Here is a 21,266-nt window from a genome sequence, read left to right as displayed (position 1 = left end):
GAACATCACTGGCTTGCCTGGAGTGAAAATAATGTTGATCGTGAATCCGTCTATCTCTACGGCGGTTTTACTTACGTATATGTGTGGAAAGTTTTAATCACGGAGCCTCCTTATGATACTTTCCTCCCCCGTCCCGAGGATGCTTGAGACGTCCATGACGACACTTAAAATTATGACAGAATACTATCGACGCTAAAGCTTTAGAAAATTTAGGTACGGAAGACATTTAAATCCGATTTCAAAATAAGCAATAGAAAGTTCAACACAAGATTGAATGACGGAGCGCGCTGGTAAAAAACAACCTAAACTATTAGTTTATCTGAAACTGATTTTCAGGTTCTTTTTCTTACCAAACAATAATTCAGGTTTATTCAACATATTGAATTAGTCGAAACAACCAAATGACGAAGTTTGGATTATGAAACACATCGCAATTAAATACAATCTAATTTATGGTTAAAGCAAACTAAAATCCTTAATTGGAACAAGCATAATCTAGGTTGTAGTAACCATACATTGAAGGGTAAGAACAAACCAAAAAAATAGTTTGGTTCAAACTGATCTACGAGCTTTGAATCAAACAAATCAGGTTTGAAAACAACAAAACAATTAGTTTGAAATTCAACCAACATTTTGGTTGTTTCAAACTAGATTGTTTTTCCTCCGTGCATACATCTGAATTTCTAAACAAATCCTCTCTGAAATAATATTTATTATAAAATAGGCAGAAAAATCAATATGCAAGCTTTCTCCAGGAATTCCTTCGACAATTGCTCCTGGCATTCTATCCGAAATTCTAACAGGGATTTTTCAGGAATGCCTCCAGCAACTTCTTCGGCAGTGTCTTCAGGAATTCCACCATAAATTTTGCCGGGAATTTGATCCGAAAATTCCACCATTATTTACTCCAAGAAAATATTCACGAACTTCTTTAGTGCTGCAGAATTCCCTGCAAAAATTCCAATAATTTCGTGCTGTTTCCCATAATTTTTAAGAATAAGGATATTCCGTGGAAATTCCGCAGAATTGCCAGTAAACATTCCTGAGAATTTCAAGAAAAATCTTCGAATTTCTTGTGTAAATTCCATAAAATTTTCCGTGAATTGTTTCGAATAATTTCTTGTGAAAATTTCAAAGAATTTATCCAGGAATTCCACCGGAAATTTATACAGAAATTATACCGAAAATGAAATCAACAATGGAATTTTCGGAGGAATTTCTAGATTAATTCGCAATGAAATCCTGAAAGAATTCCTGTGGAAACTTCAAGATTTCCACTGGGAGATCCTCCAGGAGTTTTTCCAAAAATTCCTCCTGGAATTCTTCCGGGAGTTCCACCGGCATTTCCACCAAAAATTTCTCTAGGATTTCCTTCGCGAATTATTCCGGTAGTTCTATCGGCAGTTCCTCTGAAAATTCTACCGGGAATTTCGGCAGAATTGGAATTTATTTAGGCATTTTCAGGAATTTATATAGATTTTCCACCAGAAGCTCCTCCGAGAATTTCTCTGCGAGCTCCTCAGGAAATTCTCCGGGAGGTCCTCTGATGATGATGATGGTCCAGCTACAAACCCCAACAAAGGTTACAGCTAGACGAGATTTGTCTATAACATGAATTCTCTTGTTTCCGAGAATGCTTCTGGTAGTTTCCCCGGGGTTCCTTTGAAAATTCCCCCGGGAGTTTCTTCAGAAATTCTTCCAGAAAATTCCTTCGAGAATTCCTCCGGGAATTCCACCAGCAATTCATCCGGGAGTTTCTCCGGAAATTCTTCTGGGAGTTCTTACGGGAGATCTTACGGGAGCTCCTCCGGCAGTTCCTTCGGGAATTCCTCCGGAAGATCCACCAGCAGTTTCTTCGAGAATCCCTCCGGGAGTTTCACCGGCAGTTTCTCCGGGTGTTTCTCTGATGAGGAACTCCCAGAGTAATTTTCGGAGGAACTCCCGGGGGATTGTCTATAGGAATTTCCGGAGAAATTATCAGAGGAATTCTCAGAAGAACTGCCGGTAGAACTTCTAGAGGAATTTATTGAAGAACTACAGGAAGAATTTCCGGAGGAAATCCTGGAGGAACTCTCGTAAGAATTCTAGGATGAACTCCCAAAGGAATTTCCGAGGAACTCCTGGAAGAATTCTTAAAAGAACCTCCCGGAGGAATTCCCGTAAGAACTCCCAGAGAAATTATCCGAGGAACTTCTGGAGGAATTTGTAGATAAATGCCTAAAGAAATGCTAAATGATTTCCTGGAAGAAAGCCTCACTGAATTCCCGAAGGAACTACTGGTGGAACTTCAGAGGAACATCCGGTGGAATACCCTAGAGGAAGAGAAAAAATATTTCTAAAGGAACTTCCGAAATCCCATTTCCCGTGAAATTCCTGCCAAATATCGCCCAGGAATTCCCTGTGAAGTTCCTGGAGGTATTACCGGAGAATTTCTTGGAAAAACTCCTGGAAGAACTCCCGGAGGAACTCCCACAAGCACTTCCGGAGGAATTTCCTCATGGAAGTCCTGAAATAATTCTTAGAGAAGTTTCTAAAGGAATTTCCGGAAAAATATCTGAAGGAATTCCCAGAAAAATACCAGGAGGAATTAATGCAGAAATTCCCAGATGAAATCCTGCAAGTATTCCCAAATGAATTGCTGAAGAAAATCCCTGCGGATTGTTCCGAAGAAAACTCTTGGCAGATATCCGAGTAAATTCCGAGTGAAGTCCGGAAGGAATTCTAGTACACTTCCGCGGAAAATCTCCCGGTGAAATTCCTGAAGGAATTCCTGGAGAAGTACCTGAAGAAACTCCCGAAAAAATACCTGTAAGAATTTCTGGGGAAATACTTGGACGAATTCCAGGAGAAATTCATGAAGATATTTCTAGAGGATTTTTTGAAGGATATTCTGAAGTAATCGCGAAAAGAATTCCAGATTGGAATGCATTTCTGAAGGAAATGCCGGATTCTTCCTGAAGAGAGAATAGCCGAAGAAATATCTAGAAGTAAATCTTGGAGAGAAGAAAAGAAATCTTCAAGGAATTTCCTAGCGAATCTCCTAAAAAACAATTTAGTGGGGGGTTTCTAGATAAGGAGGAATTACAATTACATGAGAAGGATTTTCGAAAGATTTTCAGAGAAATTAGTGGATAACTTTCCGGAGGAATTCAAAAGTTCCCAGGGGAGCATCTAGAAGGATTTCAAGGAGAATTTTTGAGCCCGAAATGTTTCGAGTTGTTTTGAACTTCCATAAATTATGGATCCTGGATGTCCTAATAAGTTTTGGGAACCTTTTGAATTTCAACCACCTATTTCTGTATATGATTGGATCGTAAAGTGCACATGTTTGAGGGAATTCATTTCAGTACCCGTTCAATCTTTCCACAATTTGCCCCCTTCTGGCTATGCCCTTGCTTCCAAATAAAAGCGGGCCTCATGCAATTATATCGTGAATATTGAATAAAACCCTGACCAATTTATAGTCTGCTTTACAACTTGGACTTTCGGAGATTTCCGCTGGATTGTAGTTGAAATCGGGCCGAATTTCCAATTTTTCTTAACGAAATCCCATAAATCTCGTCCACACAGATGGTAGCGAAATTTGCAGACAAGCTCCTGATGTGTGAACAACCCTTGAAGTACGTGTGGACCTTAAATCTAGCCTTTAATCCGACCAAATTTTCTCTTGGTTTGAACTGTCTTAAACTCGAAATTTTTTACAGTCGTTTTTTACAGTGGATGATTTCGAAATATTCAAAATTATTCAGAAAGTCTCTGAATGATTTTTAATGTTTCGAAAAGAATCAAATGATTGAACAATATGTGGTAAGCAAATTTGGAAAGAAATGGATAGGGGGAATGATAGGTTCGGCAGGTTTTGTTCTATTATTGGCAGGGGTTTTTTATGACTGACTAGGCTCAAATTTGGCCTAAACATTCTTTGCATATCAAAGAATATTGTGGCCAAATTTCATAAAATTTGGTCGACAAAAACCCCCTGCCAATAATAGAACAAAACCTGCCAAAGCCGTCTTCCCCCCTACCTACTACGGAAGATTCAAAAAGAATATTCGAAAATGAACTTAATCTGAAAATTAGAATGTCTGTCCCTGTGCTTATTTTATTGACGTTGAGCCGTGACCTGATTTTCAGAAAATACTTGCCTACCAATTTACTAGTTCCGTTCAATTCACTAAAATTAGCTAATTAGCCAAATTTTAATGCCTTCGGAATAAGTAGAAAACATCATTGACTGTATAAAAAATCTCCCGGAGAAGCATCTGTTGTCATTTACTGTTAAAACCTTAAGAAAAATTGATCAATGGAAAATACAAAACGGCATAGATAGCATTCTTTCAAAAGCAACACTAATAACATAACATCTCATATTTTTTATAGGCTTCGTCCACTTTCTTTTTTAAGAGATGAGCCAGCCGAGGACTATAAATCTCTCTAATAAAAATGCAAAAAATAAACACTTCCTACACGGACAGAAAACAGTTTACATTGAATCAAAAAATCTGATTGTTGTTTTCAAATCGTCAAATTTCATAGAAAATACGTCAAAATTTATTATTTCAATTAGATTTGTTGACATAATATCAATAGCGAACTATTATTATTTCAACAATATTTATGAAAAAGAGCTTTTTGGAAAAGCTCGAATGATTTACATATTTACATTTGAAAATGACCTCAGTAGATTTTTGTGGACATAATTTAAAATTAAACATTTTTTCGTTAGAATTACAATAGCCGTTTGATAAATATTAACAAATGCCACTCGACAAATGTAATGTAGTTTAGACGCCAATTGATTATAATTTGATGATAAATTTATCCGATTGTGGAGCTGTTATCTAGTATTTCACACATGATAATGACGGCAGACGAGAATTAAGCCCAAAACGCAATACAACGGAACGGCGACGGAAACGGCAAATTTGACAGAAAATATATGGGCTAACTGTCAAATTTTCCGTTTTCGTCGCCGTTCCGTTGTATTGTGTTTGGGGCTTAATGGCAATATTTGTCATTCCATTATTTTCCTGTTCCAGAATGAAGGGACGGAAAATAAAAATGTGAAAGTGTAAAGCCCCAAACGCAATACAACGGAACGGTGACGGAAACGGCAAATTTGACAGAAAATATATGGGCTAACTGTCAAATTTTCCGTTTCCGTCGCCGTTCCGTTGTATTGCGTTTGGGGCTTAAGAAAGTACAGTGACGTATTGATTTTCTCCCAATGCAGAACATCGTATACGAAAAAAGCTAGATAAAGTGTGATATCATTTTGAAGTTTAATGTCACTAAAACATGAATCGCTTAGTCAGTACCATTTTTCAATTTCCTAACTATGTAGAACATTTTCGTCTTGTTTTCCTCTTATTAACTACGACCAAATTACCCTTTTAGAGTTCTTTCAAGATGGCTTGATATATATCATTGAAAAGCCAGCGCAGTAGTTACGTACTTTATATTTTACAGAAAATTTAAAAACAGCCGGCTATGAAACATGAAACTATGAAACAAAATGAACTCCCCCAAGAAATTATGACGTTTGAGCAGGTCGCATAATGAACGTAAAGTGAACTTTTGTTCGAGAAGACGACCCGCTCAAATGTCAAAATCCATCGGGTGAGTGAATTTTGATGAACTCCTGCACAGGTCTATACTCAGGTAGCCGTTATTATTGTTCGCCTTTTCGGCTATTATATTGTAGATCCAGTTGAAAACCGAACTGAGCTCTCGCGACAATCGCATTTTCTCCCATTTCTCGATTTCGCAACTGCATCGTGAGTAGTGCGCATCTATGCCACAGCCGTGCGGCATCCTGCGCACCACCCGCGATGCAGTTGCGACACTTGGAAATGGGAGAAAATGCGATTGTCGCGAGAGCTCAATTCGGTTTTCAACTGGATCTACAATACGGCCAGTATAGAGCTTATTAGCTTATTGATAGCGTAATGAACGCATGTACAGCTAATGTAAATGCTTACGGTTACATATTCTTTGTTAAACAAAAATAATTGGGCATTTTGAAATGTACGGTTTGTTTTTAGTGTCAGCAGTCGTCGGAATTTAGGCATCTTTTTTTCTAAAGTTTTCGGAAAAAAAACCTGTGCGCACCATCGCGATTTTTCGTAGGATAGTTGTCATTCATAAAGGTAAATATGTTTTATTTTGTTTTTACCATGAATTAATCTGTTTTCAATCTGGTTTTGTCTTTAATTAGGTATTACAGGACATAATAGCCATTAACACCCGGTGGGAAGGAGGAGCAACTTATCCTATCAGCGGTTGAAAAAAAAACTCACCTGCGGCCGAGAACTTATAAGCATTGTCAACATAGTCTGAGTCAACGATGCCTAACAAAATAACATTTCCAAACAGGTATGCAAATTATTTCCTTTTTCTTGTGATTTTTCAATTCAAGAATAGATTTGGTTTCAGATCGGCAGTTGGTTCCCCTTTATTATAAAACGTAAGCGGAAGTTGAAATACTGTGTACTGTATCGGTATAAATATTCCTGTCCAAACATATCTGGTAAAAATAAAATTATGAATCATTAAACCCAAAAACCATTAGCAATTTTTATTCAAATTCAAGAAAAAATATTTCAAAAAGAAAAGCTAATTAATTTAAAAAGCTTGATGTTTGAATTCAACATAAATCTCTTGTTGATTCAACAATATTATTGTAATCGATCAAAACTTTTAAAAAAGCTTTTAAAAGCTCAAGCTTTTCAATCTGCTAAAAACAACAATACTGGATTGTTGAAACAACAATAATTCTTGTTACCGCCAAAACAATGTGAAATTCTTTTTGAATTTATGTGAAGAATTTTTATTTTTAAAATATATTTTTCTGCGTGTATTTATGATCGATGTAGAATCAATGAAAAAACGGGACAAATTGAGGATTTTTTAGATTACGACGGAACAGCACAAATAGGTCTAAAAAACGGGACTGTCCCGTTAAATACGTATGGTCAGCCTAAGTTGGGTTGATTTCAGTTTGATACCAAGAGTAGTGGACCTTTGAGAACTAATTGAGCTGAATTCCAGTACAATTAAGAAAACCTAAAACATCTGCATCAAACTAATTATGACTGTACATAATAGGCAAGGGCTCTAGGGACTTGTGAGGAGATGCTTGGTTGTTTCCGATTGGATACCAGGCGCAGTTGACCTGCTAGACCAAATGATTTGAACTCCAGAACGAACCTAGAACATCTGCATCAAACTAATTTGAACTGCACATAACACGCAAGGGCACTAGGGACTTGTGCGGACATGCTGGGTTGATTCATATTGCATACCAGGCGTAATCGACCTTGTAGACCAATTGATCTAAACTACAGAACAATTTGGAGAACCTAGAACATCTGCATAAAATCAATATAAAACGCAACGGCTTTAAGGCTTTAAGTAATCGAAGTTTTCTACATTTAAATGACAGCATTTGTACTCCAGCTGATCTAGCATTAAAAAATAGGATCCCTAGAAACATAACGAACTAGCAAACTACAGAAAATTAGATGAGGTGGATAAGACAACCGTGAAAGAATTGTGAAAATCGCTTAGAAGACGCCCAGGAACCTTCTATTTGTAATCATGATTCTAATGATTTCCTGATCGCAGTATATTCAGGTTTCTCATAATACAAGTTCCATGCAAAAGCTTGTACACTTGTTCATTTATTAATTAAACAGATGGGATGAAATTTGACTAAAAAGTTTAGTCACAAGATGAATCATCACATAAAAGTACCATGCGTCTCCATATGTTTTAAGGCTTATATGCTGCTGAACAGTTTTCAAAATCCCTTCCTATATTTCCTATAGGAAGCTCATTTTTGCCTGAAGAACACTCTTGGGGCATTCAGATATCGTAATAACATAGTATTTTAACTTATCTATAATGCAATCAGGCAAACATGAAAGTTACTTCAACGCTGTTAAAGCGATGATCCCCTTCCTACTTTGTGATCAAAAAAGCTCGGAATTTTCCCAATCAAACAACAAACGCCAGTAACTAGTCGATTTTACAGGTCGAAAACTACAAATGCAACACATGAGCATCGCGAATACAAATTCACTGTCGACCAGTGATTATTAGCGATTTTGACCGATTCCGGAACTTATAGATTGCCCCAGGGGAACCCTTCTACTATTCTCGGAGTGCACGTTTCAGCAGCTCGACCTAATACCCACCACAAATTTAAGGTTCTAAACCCGAAAAACCCGATATGTCTTCGGTATCCGATGGCCAAGGTCGGTTTCATGAACATATCGTAAAACTACATTAAACTTCTAGTTCAGGCATCCCTGAATTGCCAAATCCGGATTATCATTGACATAGTTATTCTTCTTCATTTGCATTACATCTCCCACTGGGACATTGCCGCCTCGCAGCTTAGTGTTCATTAAGCACTTCCACAGTTATTAACTTGCGAGGTTTCCAAGTTTACGACCAGGGAAGTCAAGATTATTTCCAAATCGAAAATTGCTTAGACCGGCACCGGGAATCGAACCCAGCCACCCTCAGCATGGTCTTGCTTTGAAGCCGCGCATCTTGCCGAACGGCTAAGTAGGACCCACGTTACATAGTTGACATAGTTTCAACACATCTAATTATACCCAAAATTTGCCTATCCCTATTTTGAACATCCCCTGTAATTTGTGACTAGCCCCAGACCATGTTAGCCCCGAAATCACATGACATCTCAATAGATCGATATTATGCTACTTTTCTGTACAAAAATTTAACAGGTGTTCTGAAAAATGAAAAAGTGAAAAAGCAGAAAGACTAATGGATCCATGTTCGATGCAAGTATTTCTCTCGGATTATCGTCTAAAGTGGATATGAAGTGATATACAACTAATGAACGACGCTTCGACGGCGTCTTAGTTCGTTACCGGTTGCTGGCAGAACAGAGCTAAAAGTATGGAAGAGTTAAATAATCTGTTCAAATCAGAGCTGTTGGCAGCAGCCGGCAGTGCAGCCATGAAGATAGACGAGAACATGAACACCAGCGGTATTGTGGCATCGACGCTGATTACAACAACAACAACGGCCGCAACGTGCTACCATCGATTTGCGATGAACAGAAAGGTAAGTTCTCTCGTGTCACTTAACTCCCGCTGCACGCTAAAAATCAGTAAAATTAAAAAATTAATGATTATTTTGGCAGTTTGGCAGGAATAAGCTTTCAGAAACTTTTTTGAGGGTTGAAAGAGTAATTGCGTCACTAAAACCGCCATATTGAAGCGATTGAAACTTTTTTTTACTGTCCCATGGGAAAAAAATTCTCTCAGTAGTAGTATTCATCAAGCTCTTTAACAGAAAAATGGAAAACATGTAGGTTGTAATTTGGCGCATACGCCACTTTTCTGACAAAGTGACGCAAGCGCCAAATTACAACATGCATGTTTTACATTGTTCTGGTCAAGAGCTCGGTGAGTACTGCTCAATAACATCATCTTGGCTTTGTGCTGTGTAAAAACAAAAGCATTTGGTCATTGTTATGAAAAGTTGTTCAAATTTTGCGTGGCCAATAAAAAAAAATCTTTAGGAAGGTCAAAACAACCGCCCTGCAGAATTAATAAGATTGTCAATACAAAAAATAACTCACCACATAAAGGTCATTTGTCTAGAGGATCAGTGGCGTAGCCACGGGGGTGTTTTTGGGCATAAAACCCCCCCCAGAGACAAAATTTTTAGAAGAATTTTTTTTTTCGAGTAAAAAATTGTTCAGAAAGCCCCCCCCAGACCAATTTTTTGGCTACGCCACTGTAGAGGATCTATACTAAAAAATACGCTAGAACAAAACTACTTTAGTTCTCGATAAAACAGACTTGATCACCCCAGTTTCCTCGGGGATCAAATCTCCCCACCTTCCCCTACTGATAATTGCTTGCAAGACCAACTAGTACTATTTCCAAGGGAATGTTACTAGATGCTAGAACAAGCCGTGCGATAATCACTCGTTAAATAGTGGTTACTCTTGATGTCGTGCAAAATGTTCTCGTTCTGGCGTGGACATAACGGTTTATGGAAACGCTATCGATTCCATTCACTCATGAGTGTAACTACCAGATCGTTGTAAACGACCGGACAACGGTTATTAACTGAGAGTTATTAAGTTATCTAAATGGATTGTCATTCAATTTGTATCCACCATACAACACTATAAAAGAAAGAAAAGCATTGAGTAATGTGTTGATGATTGAGAATAGAATTAATATTTTCGATTACATAATTCTATGAGAACGACATTTATTTTGAAACTACAATTTGAGCTCATCGATGTCACCGCTTGTGAGCAGCTACTCAGTACCGGACGCTTGCATGCTCGCCCATGACACAAGCTCATGAGTAAATTGACGCAAACATTAGGGGAAGGTGGTCGGTTGTCGGCACCCTTTTTTCTTTGGTCCATAACTTTCGTCCAGTTCCACAATGTAGTGATATTTGCATACGAATCGAAGCCAATAGGCATAGCATACCATAGTTACGATGTACTTCGTAGATTGGACACTAGTGATACTCATGTTTTGCTTTTAAAATCAATATCCAGAATGCTATCAGAAATCAAAGTGGGTGTTGTCCTTGATTTCAATCTAGGATAAAAATCACAAAAGCATTTGGAATACTACTCCTGGCTACGCCCATCTTCACCGTAGCTTGGAAAGGGAAGGAAGTGTTGATGTAGTACTTACTTAACGGGCGGCACCCGACTCAGCGACACCCTCATAAGTACTACGAAGTTGGATATTGGGGAAGGTATTCGTTGGGCCAGGATTTGCCTGTAGCTGACAATATGACCGTGGTAGATCTTACACCGTAACACACCACGCAAAGGTGTCTACCAAGCGTTACGGGGTTATATTTGCATACCAGTCGAAGCCAATAGGCATAAGCTAATAACTGGTGGAGAGATATGTTTTATTTCATCTATTGGAAAAATTTTATTAACAATATTGTTAAGCGTTGATTTTATGCATTTTGAAAAAAGGTGGTCGGTTGTCGGCACTCTAAAAAACACACTCAAAATGAAATACTATGAAATAGCGTTATGGCTGAAAACATCAAGATTTAGTGTGTCAATAGCAATGAAATTTATTACATTACATCAAGATTTCAAAACTTGTTAGCTTTGTCAACAACTTGGCTTATAGCCTGAAATTAGACAATAAACTGATGATTTCCCTTGATAATCACCGGGGTGCCGACAACCGAAATAAGTAACCCTTTTGAAAAGTGAAAATAATAGTTAAATTGCGACCGCTACGGTGGCATTCAATTATGAATCACAAAATAGAGTAAATTTGCTTTGTAAATACGTAATGCGCTCACCATTTCGATCGTTTTACTTCGGTTTATAACACTAAGCAAATGACCAAAAAAAAAAACTTTGGAGTAGGTTTTCACTAGAAATACTAGAATAAGAGCATCATTATCGGTCGCGAGCATTTTAATCACTCACGCAGCGCTTTCATTTTAGTTTCATCACTCGTTTCCGTATCGGTCACTATTTTCGGCTCTCAATTTGGTTGCTGTATTCCGTACCGGTGACGTTTGACAGTTGACAGTTCATCATATAGCAGCGCTCTTATCGCGCTACCAAATTTGGTCACCTGTCAGTCGCGCTACTGTTATAGCAGCGCGTTTAGTAGCGACCGGTAAAGTGTCAAGTAATGATACTGCGCTGCCAAACGGCTTAAACTCACCTTACCGGTGGTGGTGCTCTAAAAGATTGGCGAAGACGCCATTTTGTTTCCAATCGAACCGTCAAAAGCGGTTCCAATTCGACTTGTTTACTTTTTGCTTCCATAAGAAGCAAGCAAAACGTTCAAGTGCTGCCAGTATTATTTTTACGATTTCATGCATTTTCATACGTTGCCATTTCAACAGTTTTTCACTCCACCGGTCTCTGGTTATAGGGTTGCTAGTTTTCACTTGACAAAAAAAGTGTTTTCTCTGTAAAACGAAACAAAGACTTCTATGCTTCGGAAATGGACACAACAAAATCGTGCTTACATAGCACACGTATGGCAAATGTCAGAATGACCACATATGTTTTCTGTCAAAAGTTAAGACCGGTTAGCGTAGAAGGGGTAGAAGTGTCGTTGAGAAGCGCGAAGAAGAAGAAAAAGATTTTTTTAACTGATAACAAGTATTAATGTAACTTCTGAACGCATGCAACGATGGGTTCTTTTATAAATTACGTAACGCTAAATTTGATGATTTTGGATCTCCGCCCTCCCCCCTTTCAATGGAAGGTTTAATTTTTTGTATGGAACGTAACGCTCGTTACGTTACGTTACTTGTGGAAGGCCCCTTAGGACCTGTTCAAACATTACGTAACACAGCAGGGAGAGGGGTGTACACACTTAAATTCAGAATCTCAGCTCGGTAATATTTTTTACTGATTTCAATCGGTAAAAGTAAATTCGAGCCGAGAGCTCAGTTATTTAAAATAAGTTTACCGATTTCTGTAAATATTTTTGCCGATGTCTCAGCTGTTCAAAATAAAATACTGATCTCCGGTAGTATAAATTACCGAACAACTCAGTTCTAAGTAAATCTTCTTGTAACTGTCAAAAATTTACCGATTGTTTAGTAAAAATCAATTCGTTTAACTGAGCTTTCGGTAAAATAAGTACTGAGTTCTCAGCAAAGCTCGATGTGACGATGGTGATTGCTCAGCGACGCCATATTTATGAAGTACACATCTCCGATTTATTTGAAAGAAGTTGTTGCACGAGCGATTTGCTTTATTTAATTTGAAGGCTTTGCAGTACATAGAATAGAGTAGTATTTTACGGGTTAAAAGTTTAAGTAGTTCAGGTAGGTTTCAAGGTTTCATTATTGTTTGTTACATTTTATCAACCATTACTGTTCAAACATGATATTTTCAATTTCCAGACAAAAGGTTAATTTATCTCGCTGATTAACCTAGCTGGATTCGTCAAAAAATATAATATTACTAGCTAACCTTACTAGCTGACCCGGCAGACGATTTCTCCCATAGGTGATGATTTTCTTATGAGGAAATATCGGAGATAATAACGTACTGGAGGAGTAAAGAAAATCCATCCAGTCGTTTTTAAGTTATGCGGTTACGAACGCACACCAATTCACTTTGAAATATAATAAAATATGCTTGTCATTGAATAATAATAAATCGATGGATGTCAAATCTCTTGTGCTTCCTTATTTTATTATCTAAGAAAAAACAGAAACCCAAATTACGATTTATTCGGTATTTTTCATTACCGAAGTCCATACTGCACTTACGTATCACTCGATATTATTTACCGAGTGCTCAGTTATAACTGACATTTCGCCACCGGGTACTCAAAACCGAGACCTCGGTAACTTTTTAAACTATTTTACTGAGGTGGGTACCGAGAGCTCAGCTGTTGAGAAATCGGTAAACTGGTAACCGAGCCCGGTAAATAAGATTAAGTGTGTATCTTTGTTACGATTTGTTACTCAAAATAGGAGGATCGGAATCTTTCCAAATATTGTTACGCGTTTGCACAGAGCAAAACTCAGATAAATCCACCTAACGGTGACGATGTCTTTCTCGATTCTGTCGTTTGGTTTGGCCTTATTTTGATACATATCAAAAATAATTGCCTACCTTACGGCTCTTGCAAACGTTTTATAGCGAATCAACCAACCAACCTTATATGATTCAACACAACATTTTCTTCATAACTTTTGAACGCAATGACCGATCGTGATTATTTTCAATAGTGATCTTGTTGCGAGAAAATCGGTTAAAAATTACTACATGAAAAATTGGCTAATGTTTTTCAGTTTTCGTGTGCACAAACACATACGCACACGCATGGACAGACAGACATTTGTTCAGCTCGAAGAGCCGAGTCGATTGATATTTGACATCATGGGTCTCCGAGCCTTGTTTGAAAAGTTCGATTTTAAAAACTAAATGATAGCCTTTCGGTACAACTTTCATGTACCCGTAAAGCGAGCTCCCTTGCGCTTAACAGATCTTCGTGGTTCAGACGATCGATAGCTTTTTCGTAGTCAATGAATACAATATAGAGGGACTCTTGGAATTCGTTGACTTGCTCCAGCATGATACGGACAATGACAATCTGGCCCATACATGATCTTCCGGGGCAGAATCCTGCCTGCTGCCGTAGGAGAGTCGGTTATATTTTCTCATGTATACGATTTAGGATAAATTTGCCTTTGAGACCAATGTACAGTAACTTGATGTCCCGTTTCCAAGATATTGCAGAATTTTAAGTTAGTTATGGATCCTGTACACCTCCGGTGGTGCAAAGGGCCGACTTGAAAGATCTCCATCCTGAGCGTTGCCCGGCTATCGCTTTAACCTGTTGCCAGGTTAGATTTTGGTCGACTTCTTTTATTTCTTTATTGAGGCTTCCAGTCTAATGCTTGTTTACAGATTTCGTTTCCGCCCCTACGGAGAGTGTGGCCGACCCAGCCCCACTTCCGATCTCGAATTTCTGTTGCTATCGGCCTCTGGTGACAACGACGATGGAGCTCGTTGTTTTAGATCCAGTTGTGAGGCCACCAGGCCCGAATTATATACCGCAGGCATCTGTTAATGAACACCTGCAGCCGTTGAGTGTTCTCCACTGATACACACCATGTTTCGCTAGCGTATAACAGCACAGATTTCACGTTAGAGTTGAAAATTCGTATTTTGGTGCGTTCACTTATCTGCCTGTTTTTCCAGATATTTCTTAAACTCGCAAAGGCAGCCCTTGCTTTCTTGATCCGTGCGCCTATGTCGATCTTGGTGCCGCCGTCTGACGCCATTTGGCTACCAAGATGTTGGAAGCTTTCAACATTCTCCACTGGTTGCCCGGCTACTGTGAAACTGGAAGGAGTCACCGTGTTTACATCCAACGATTTGGTTTTGTTGACGTTGATGACTAAACCTGCCGAAGAGGAGCGCTCGGCAAGGTCGTTGAGCTTACTCTGCATATCAGAGCGCCGTTGCGCGAGGAGTGCAACATCATCCGCCAATTCGAAGTCATTTAGGTGCTCCATGGTTATATGCTGCCATAACAGCCCGCGGTTTGGTTCACTGTCAATCGCATCTACCAGAATCTCGTCGATTACGATGAGGAACAGTAACGGTGACCCCATTGTGCAGCACTCTACACGAGAAGGCCTCGTACTGTGCCTCGATGAGGCCGATGATTTTCTCAGGAACTCCCTTGCGTCTCAGGGCGCCCCACATATTCTCGTGATTGAGACGGTCGAAAGCTTTTTCGTAGTCAATGAATACCAAGTAAAGGGACTCTTGGAATTCGTTGACCTGCTCCAGAATGATGCGGAGCGTGACAATATGGTCCACACAGGATCTTCCGGCACGGAATCCGGCTTGCTGCCGCCGGAGAGTCGCATCGATCTTCTCCTGAATCCGGGCTAGGATAATTTTGCACAGAACTTTGAGAACGGTACACAGCAACATATTATTGCAGAATAATAGATGCAAAATTTGCGCAGATAGCATGTGGTCAGCTTTGAGCATCGCTGCTGAAATGCGATCGACATCGGGAGCCTTTGGTGTTCTCCAAGATTCTGAGCTTCAAACGCCGTGCCTCACTGGAGAGTTGTACCAGCTAACCTTGCTGAGCTAACGTTAAAACATTCCATGTTCCAATTCGTGTCCATTGTTTCATGGAATAAATCGTCGCCGTTATATCCGTTCTCGATCTTTCTTCCATGGTTTTTCTAACGACTTATTCAGTCTATCCGCCGGGATGGGGCTGCAATTTTAGATATAGCTTCCGGGGAAAAGCATTTCATATTACGCCACTGGATGCCAGAACAGACGCTGTTGGAGCTCCTTGGTGAACAGATGCTCGATCATTCGGGCCAAATTTATTTGAAGTCCCACCCAACACAAGGATTAGGCTAGTGCGCTTTGATAGGGCCTGCTTGCGGATACTTGCAGCTTTTTTTATAGAAGTTCAACAGAGCCCACTGCCAAACCCCACCACATCCTACGCAAGCCCTCAGATCGCGGCAACAGTGCACAGGCTACACTACCAGCTAAGTACGCAACCCTTAACTGACGGTCAATTGTCATCGGAAGACCCGTTGAAGCGTGAATATTGGAACTTGTGAGTTTTGACCAGAGCTATGTTTGACGCTCCTTCCGAGATGTCCGAGATTCCGTAGCCTAATGAAGACACAATGAAGCGTGACAATGGAACGTGAGACGTTATGACCAGGAGTCAGCTTTATCAGAGTTATCAAGCAGCAGTAAGGAATTTAATTCCTTTTAATGTTTCAATGTTCTTTTGTTCTAACCACCGTACGAGTTAGACCAACAAATAATAACAAGCTCATATTACTTTAAAAACCCAAATTAATTCACTTAATAGTGACACTGTCTTTATCATATTTAGCAAAGGATCAAGAGCACCGTCTTTGACCTCTTTGGCAAAGATTGAATACTTATCACTCAATATTAAGTAATGGACAGGAATTCACACAACACCCAGTGGTCAGTGGAGAATATACTGCTTTTCTAGAATAAATTCTTATTACTAGGGCAGGTATCAAACTCACACTCTACGGTACGTAAATACGCTAGATGACATATACACATTTACGCCCACTCTCACACCCAATCCAACACACACAACAACACTTTGCGAAAACTTAGTGTACAAAAAAGTAAAATAATAAGGAAGTTAGACCATAAATCAAAGTTACGCTTCATGCATCTCTATAACTTCTTCATACGCACTGCAAAGACCAGATGACGGGCTGTAAGCATCATATGATCCATGATATACCTAGGTGGAAGCATAGTGGGGTAGCGATAGGCTCAAGAAGGGACCATAATCAATACCGAGAGAGCCCCTTTTTGTTCACCTTGTGTTCGTATTTATTCACCTTGTGAATTTGGCCATTCACCCGTACGCACGAGACAACGCAAATCCGCTTCGGTGGTGTTTTTATGTCGACTGAAGCTTGTTCGGGACTACCCCGCCATACATCCATCGCACTTTAGTAACCAGCCTAGCCGGTTGCTTTGAAAATATCTACAGATTGAGCAATTAAATTATATTTGAGCTGACCTTGGGTAGATAGCGCATGACATGGCAATTTTATGCATATGTTTATGACGAATGTATGACGAAAGGCATCAGAATGTACTCTGCACAAAAATATAGAGTCTCCATAAATAATTCAAAATGGGTAATTATTGAAAACAATGTGCAATAAATTAATATCAGAGTGAGTCGATAGATGTACAGCACTATGGATCATCAAGCCTCAAATAAAATATTCGGTTTTGTAGTTGAATAGAAGTATTCATTGTATTTGATTAATAACGCCTTAGATCTTAGTAATCTTAGATAGTTCTACGGACACCGGAGATGATCCGGGTTTTCTGAGAGCATGGTAAAAATACATTTTTCTTCTACTTGTTTTTATCTGTGACGTAAATTTTTATCATGTTTTATGCTTTTCCCCGAAACTAGAGATAATTCGCCGCGCAATGCTAATCCGTCAAGGATACTCAGAAATATAACCGATTCCGTAAAAACGGTTCCGAAAATATGGTTAAAAGCTAACATATTGGAATCATTCAAATATGGCAAAACCTGAGTAAGATATTGGGGTCAATACGACCCAATTCAAAATAGAATGACTTTTTAATTAATGTGCCGATCGTTCTAAATTTGTTTGACTTTTTATATTTTATGAAAATAAAGCATCTGACATAAAAAATGTCTTTCATCCAGAAATAGAGCGGTAAGCTGAATTGTGGCAACTACCGTACAATCACATTGCTACGAGGTACTCTCACATTTTGTTGCCGTCGACTAACGGCAATTGCAAAAGAGTTCGTGGGACAGTACCAGGCGGGATTTATGGGCGAACGCTTTACCACAGGTGTTTGCCGTACGATATTGCAGAAATGCCATGCATACAATGTCCCCAAAAAATCATCTATTCGTCGATTCCAAAGCCGTATATGATTTCCGGATAAACTGATACGGTTGATCAAGGCGACGATGGATCGGGTGATGTGCATTGTGCATAATTCGAGTTTCAGCGGGTCCCTTCGCAACGCGCAGAGGGTTACGGCATTGTGATGGTCTTTCGTGCCTGCTATTCAACATCGCTTTGGAGGGAGAAGTACGAAGGGCAGGGATTGACACGAGTGGTACGATTTGCACTAAGTCCGTTCATCTATTTGGTTTCGGTGACGACATTGATATTACGGCACGTAACTTTGGGAAGATGGAAGGAGCCTACATCAGACTGACAAGGGAAACTAAACGGAGTGAACTAGTCATCAACATATCGAAGACGTGTACATGATAGAAAGAGGCTCAAGAGAGGACACTGTAAGCAACGCACCACGAGTTTGTATCGGTGGTGTCGAAATCGAGGTGGTCGAAGAATTTGTGTACCAGCCAGCAGAGAAATTCGGAGACGCATCATGACAGGAAATTGTACGTACTTTGGACTCCGCAAAACGCTCCGATCGAATAGAGTTCGCCGCCGTACCAAACTGACTATCTACAAAACGCTCATTAGACCGGTAGTCCTCTATGTACATGGGACCTGGACAATACTCGTGGATGATCAACGCGCACTTGGAGTTTTCGAGAGGACAATGTTGCATACTATCGATGGCAGGGTACAGATGGAAAACAGTACATGGAGAGGACGAATGAACCGCGTTCCAACCAAATGGCTTGATATTTTGTACATCACTAGATATCGACAGAAACTAACCATGTACTAAAAAACAAGCAATTCGATGGAACACTACCCTATTCACAAAACTAAAAAAACTTGAAAATCTTAAAGGATTGATCATTTGCTAAGAAGTTACATTGAAAAAATCAGGATTGAGGATGAGCATTATACAATTCGTACAATTCGTAGTTGCTACTTCCTGATTGACCAGAACTTGCGAAATTGTACAGAGAACCAAATGAATGGAGCTTGGGGTTAGTTATCCATTCTCAATGTACACGTTTCGGAAGCTCACATATTTTTAATCAATAAGAACGCGATCGTTCTGCGTCCAACACAAAACACGAACAAACTTGCACTCAATTATATTGAAAAAAAAAATCAGGATTTTTTAAAAACTAGACGAACCTACTCGATCTTCTTCTTCTTCTTATTGGCATTACATCCCCACACTGGGACAGAGCCGCCTCGCGGCTTAGTGTTCATTAAGCACTACCACAGTTATTAACTACGAGGTTTCTAAACCAAGTTACCATTTTTTTGCATTCGTATATCATGGGGCTAACACGATGATACTTTTATGTCCAGGGAAGTCGAGACACGGTACCGGGAATCGAACCCAGCCACCCTCAGCATGGTCTTGCTTTGTAGCCGAGCGTCTTACCGCACGGCTAAGGAGTGCCCGATCTTGTTCAGGTTATATTTTCTACAACTTAACTGACAATAATTTTGTTGATTGCAACGTCGCCCTCTAGATCAATTTCAGTTCGAGTTTGATGTTTTTTTCAGAACTCATGAAAGCGTAGTATTTTTACTTTTGTTCATCTTTCCCAGCAAAATGTTCCATCTGCTCATGTATATAAACACAGTTGATCCCAAGACGAATCGATTACTTAGGAAATCTTGTAAATCGGTCCATCCGTTCGTGAGCTATATGCCTCAAAGGAGCCTCAGCATCCTGTGTCCCTTTGAAACATAAACAATTCAAGACAAAATTTCCAAAACGACTTATCTGCTTTTGTAAACAAAGATTCAAACGACGATTTTACGAATCTGATAGCTCTCCCACGCAAATTGATTCCGTAGAATATAAACGTTTTTTTTATCTTTCGTTTATTTGTCAGGCTAATGGAGCCGAAATCATGTTTTTCAATACAGTTTTTCATAATTCTTATAAAATTGTAAACGTTCATCTACAAAACTAATTCCCTTATCTGGACGTGGAAAAAATATTTTGTCCGCTACGTATCGTGGTTTTCGCCAAAAAAGCTTGTTTCAGCAAGAATTTCCAAATATCAAAGTGGTCTTGAACAGGCATTGAAAGCGTGAGTGAAGCGGACGAGCATTGATCTAATTCAATCATACCATCCTATGCCAGTGAGTAAACAGCCTTGCTCAGATGGATACCAAACGATTATGAGCAATCGTTGCTGCCTAAACAACGAGCAGCAGAGTTCGCCAAGCCATACTTAATATGGTATCCAGGGAAGCTACGACTGGAGCATTTGTGTTACGCTTGCTCTACTAGAATAAAACCAAAACACATCAGATGTTCTGCTTTATTCACTCTGTTTTCAAGTTACTGGGATAGAGGAGAGAAAGTATCAAAGCCTCCCATGCAGTGTACCAGAGTTCCATTCTCATAGTGGACTTAATTTTCCAAATGTCTGAAAAGATTTTTCTAACAGCGTGTGGTAACAACACTCATTGTTAGGTTACCAAGTGATTTGCCTCGCTCAGTTGTCCCCCATTGGTGAGCGATGAAGATCTTTAAACATTGAATCAACGAACGCCAATTTTCAACGGTCTATAGAGAGCATCAGCGATTAGGTCGCAGTATAGCATCAAGTTGCCATGAATTTAGCTGGTTTTTACTCATGATCTGATTTTTTTCAATGCCTGGTCTTGAATTATCTGAAATTCGAAAACTTAGTAAAAAAATATTCTACTTGCTCTAGTCTTTCGAAGAGAGAGAGATGATGAAAAGAATTCATTACCTGCGGGGCCCTCCTTAGCCGTGCGGTAAGACGCGCGGCTTCAAAGCAAGACCATGCTGAGGGTGGCTGGGTTCGATTCCCGGTGTCGGTCTAGGCAATTTTCGGATTGGAAGTTGTCTCGACTTCCCTGGGCATAAAAGTATCATCGTGTTAGCCTCATGATATACGAATGCAAAAATGGTAACCTGGCTTAGAAACCTCGCAGTTAATAACTGTGGAAGAGCTTAGTGAACACTAAGCTGCGAGGCGGCTCTGTCCCAGTGTGGGGATGTAATGTCAATAAGAAGAAGAAGAAGAAGAACCTGCGGCTACACACATGATCAAAGAGCTAAATATGTGCAGTACGGCGAATGCTGGGTAAAGCGTACCATTGGTACTTCACGTACCTGAAGGAATAAAATAGACCCCATCTCGCGGTCCTCAGCCTCTCACATAACAACTCCTATCCCAACCTCCTCGTGGTGCTGGCCGGGATACGAGCAACCTTACGGAAGATCGGGTAACCAACCCCGGTGGGACTATGGTCGTATGCTAACA

The 21,266-nt window shown here is 39.6% G+C and overlaps 1 protein-coding gene and 1 long non-coding RNA gene across 10 annotated transcripts in view; both read left to right on the top strand.

Moving 5' to 3' along the window:
* LOC134205604 (progestin and adipoQ receptor family member 3) overlaps positions 1-21,266 on the top strand; it is a 90,783-nt gene that overhangs the window by 20,362 nt on the left and 49,155 nt on the right. For 6 of the 8 annotated variants that reach the window (XM_062680999.1, XM_062680998.1, XM_062680992.1 and 3 more), the window contains exon 2: positions 8,757-9,099. In XM_062680999.1, coding sequence (XP_062536983.1) covers positions 8,932-9,099 — 168 coding nt within the window. In that variant the 5' untranslated portion in view covers positions 8,757-8,931. Of the gene's footprint in view, positions 1-8,717; positions 9,100-21,266 lie in introns of all 8 variants that reach the window. The other 2 variants (XM_062680996.1, XM_062680994.1) reach the window with 1 other exon arrangement.
* Positions 5,833-6,562, top strand: LOC134209121 (uncharacterized). 2 transcript variants are annotated; one of them, XR_009978722.1, is made up of 4 exons: positions 5,833-5,969; positions 6,045-6,149; positions 6,218-6,375; positions 6,436-6,562. It is a non-coding gene; the product is annotated as an uncharacterized LOC134209121 (long non-coding RNA). The 2 variants fall into 2 exon arrangements; XR_009978721.1 differs by having other exon boundaries at positions 5,849-6,149.

Source organism: Armigeres subalbatus, chromosome 1 (assembly GCF_024139115.2).
Source record: "Armigeres subalbatus isolate Guangzhou_Male chromosome 1, GZ_Asu_2, whole genome shotgun sequence".
Taxonomy (NCBI): Eukaryota; Metazoa; Arthropoda; class Insecta; order Diptera; family Culicidae; genus Armigeres; species Armigeres subalbatus.
Note: the sequence above shows the minus strand (reverse complement) of the source record. Positions and strands in the feature narration are given on the sequence as shown.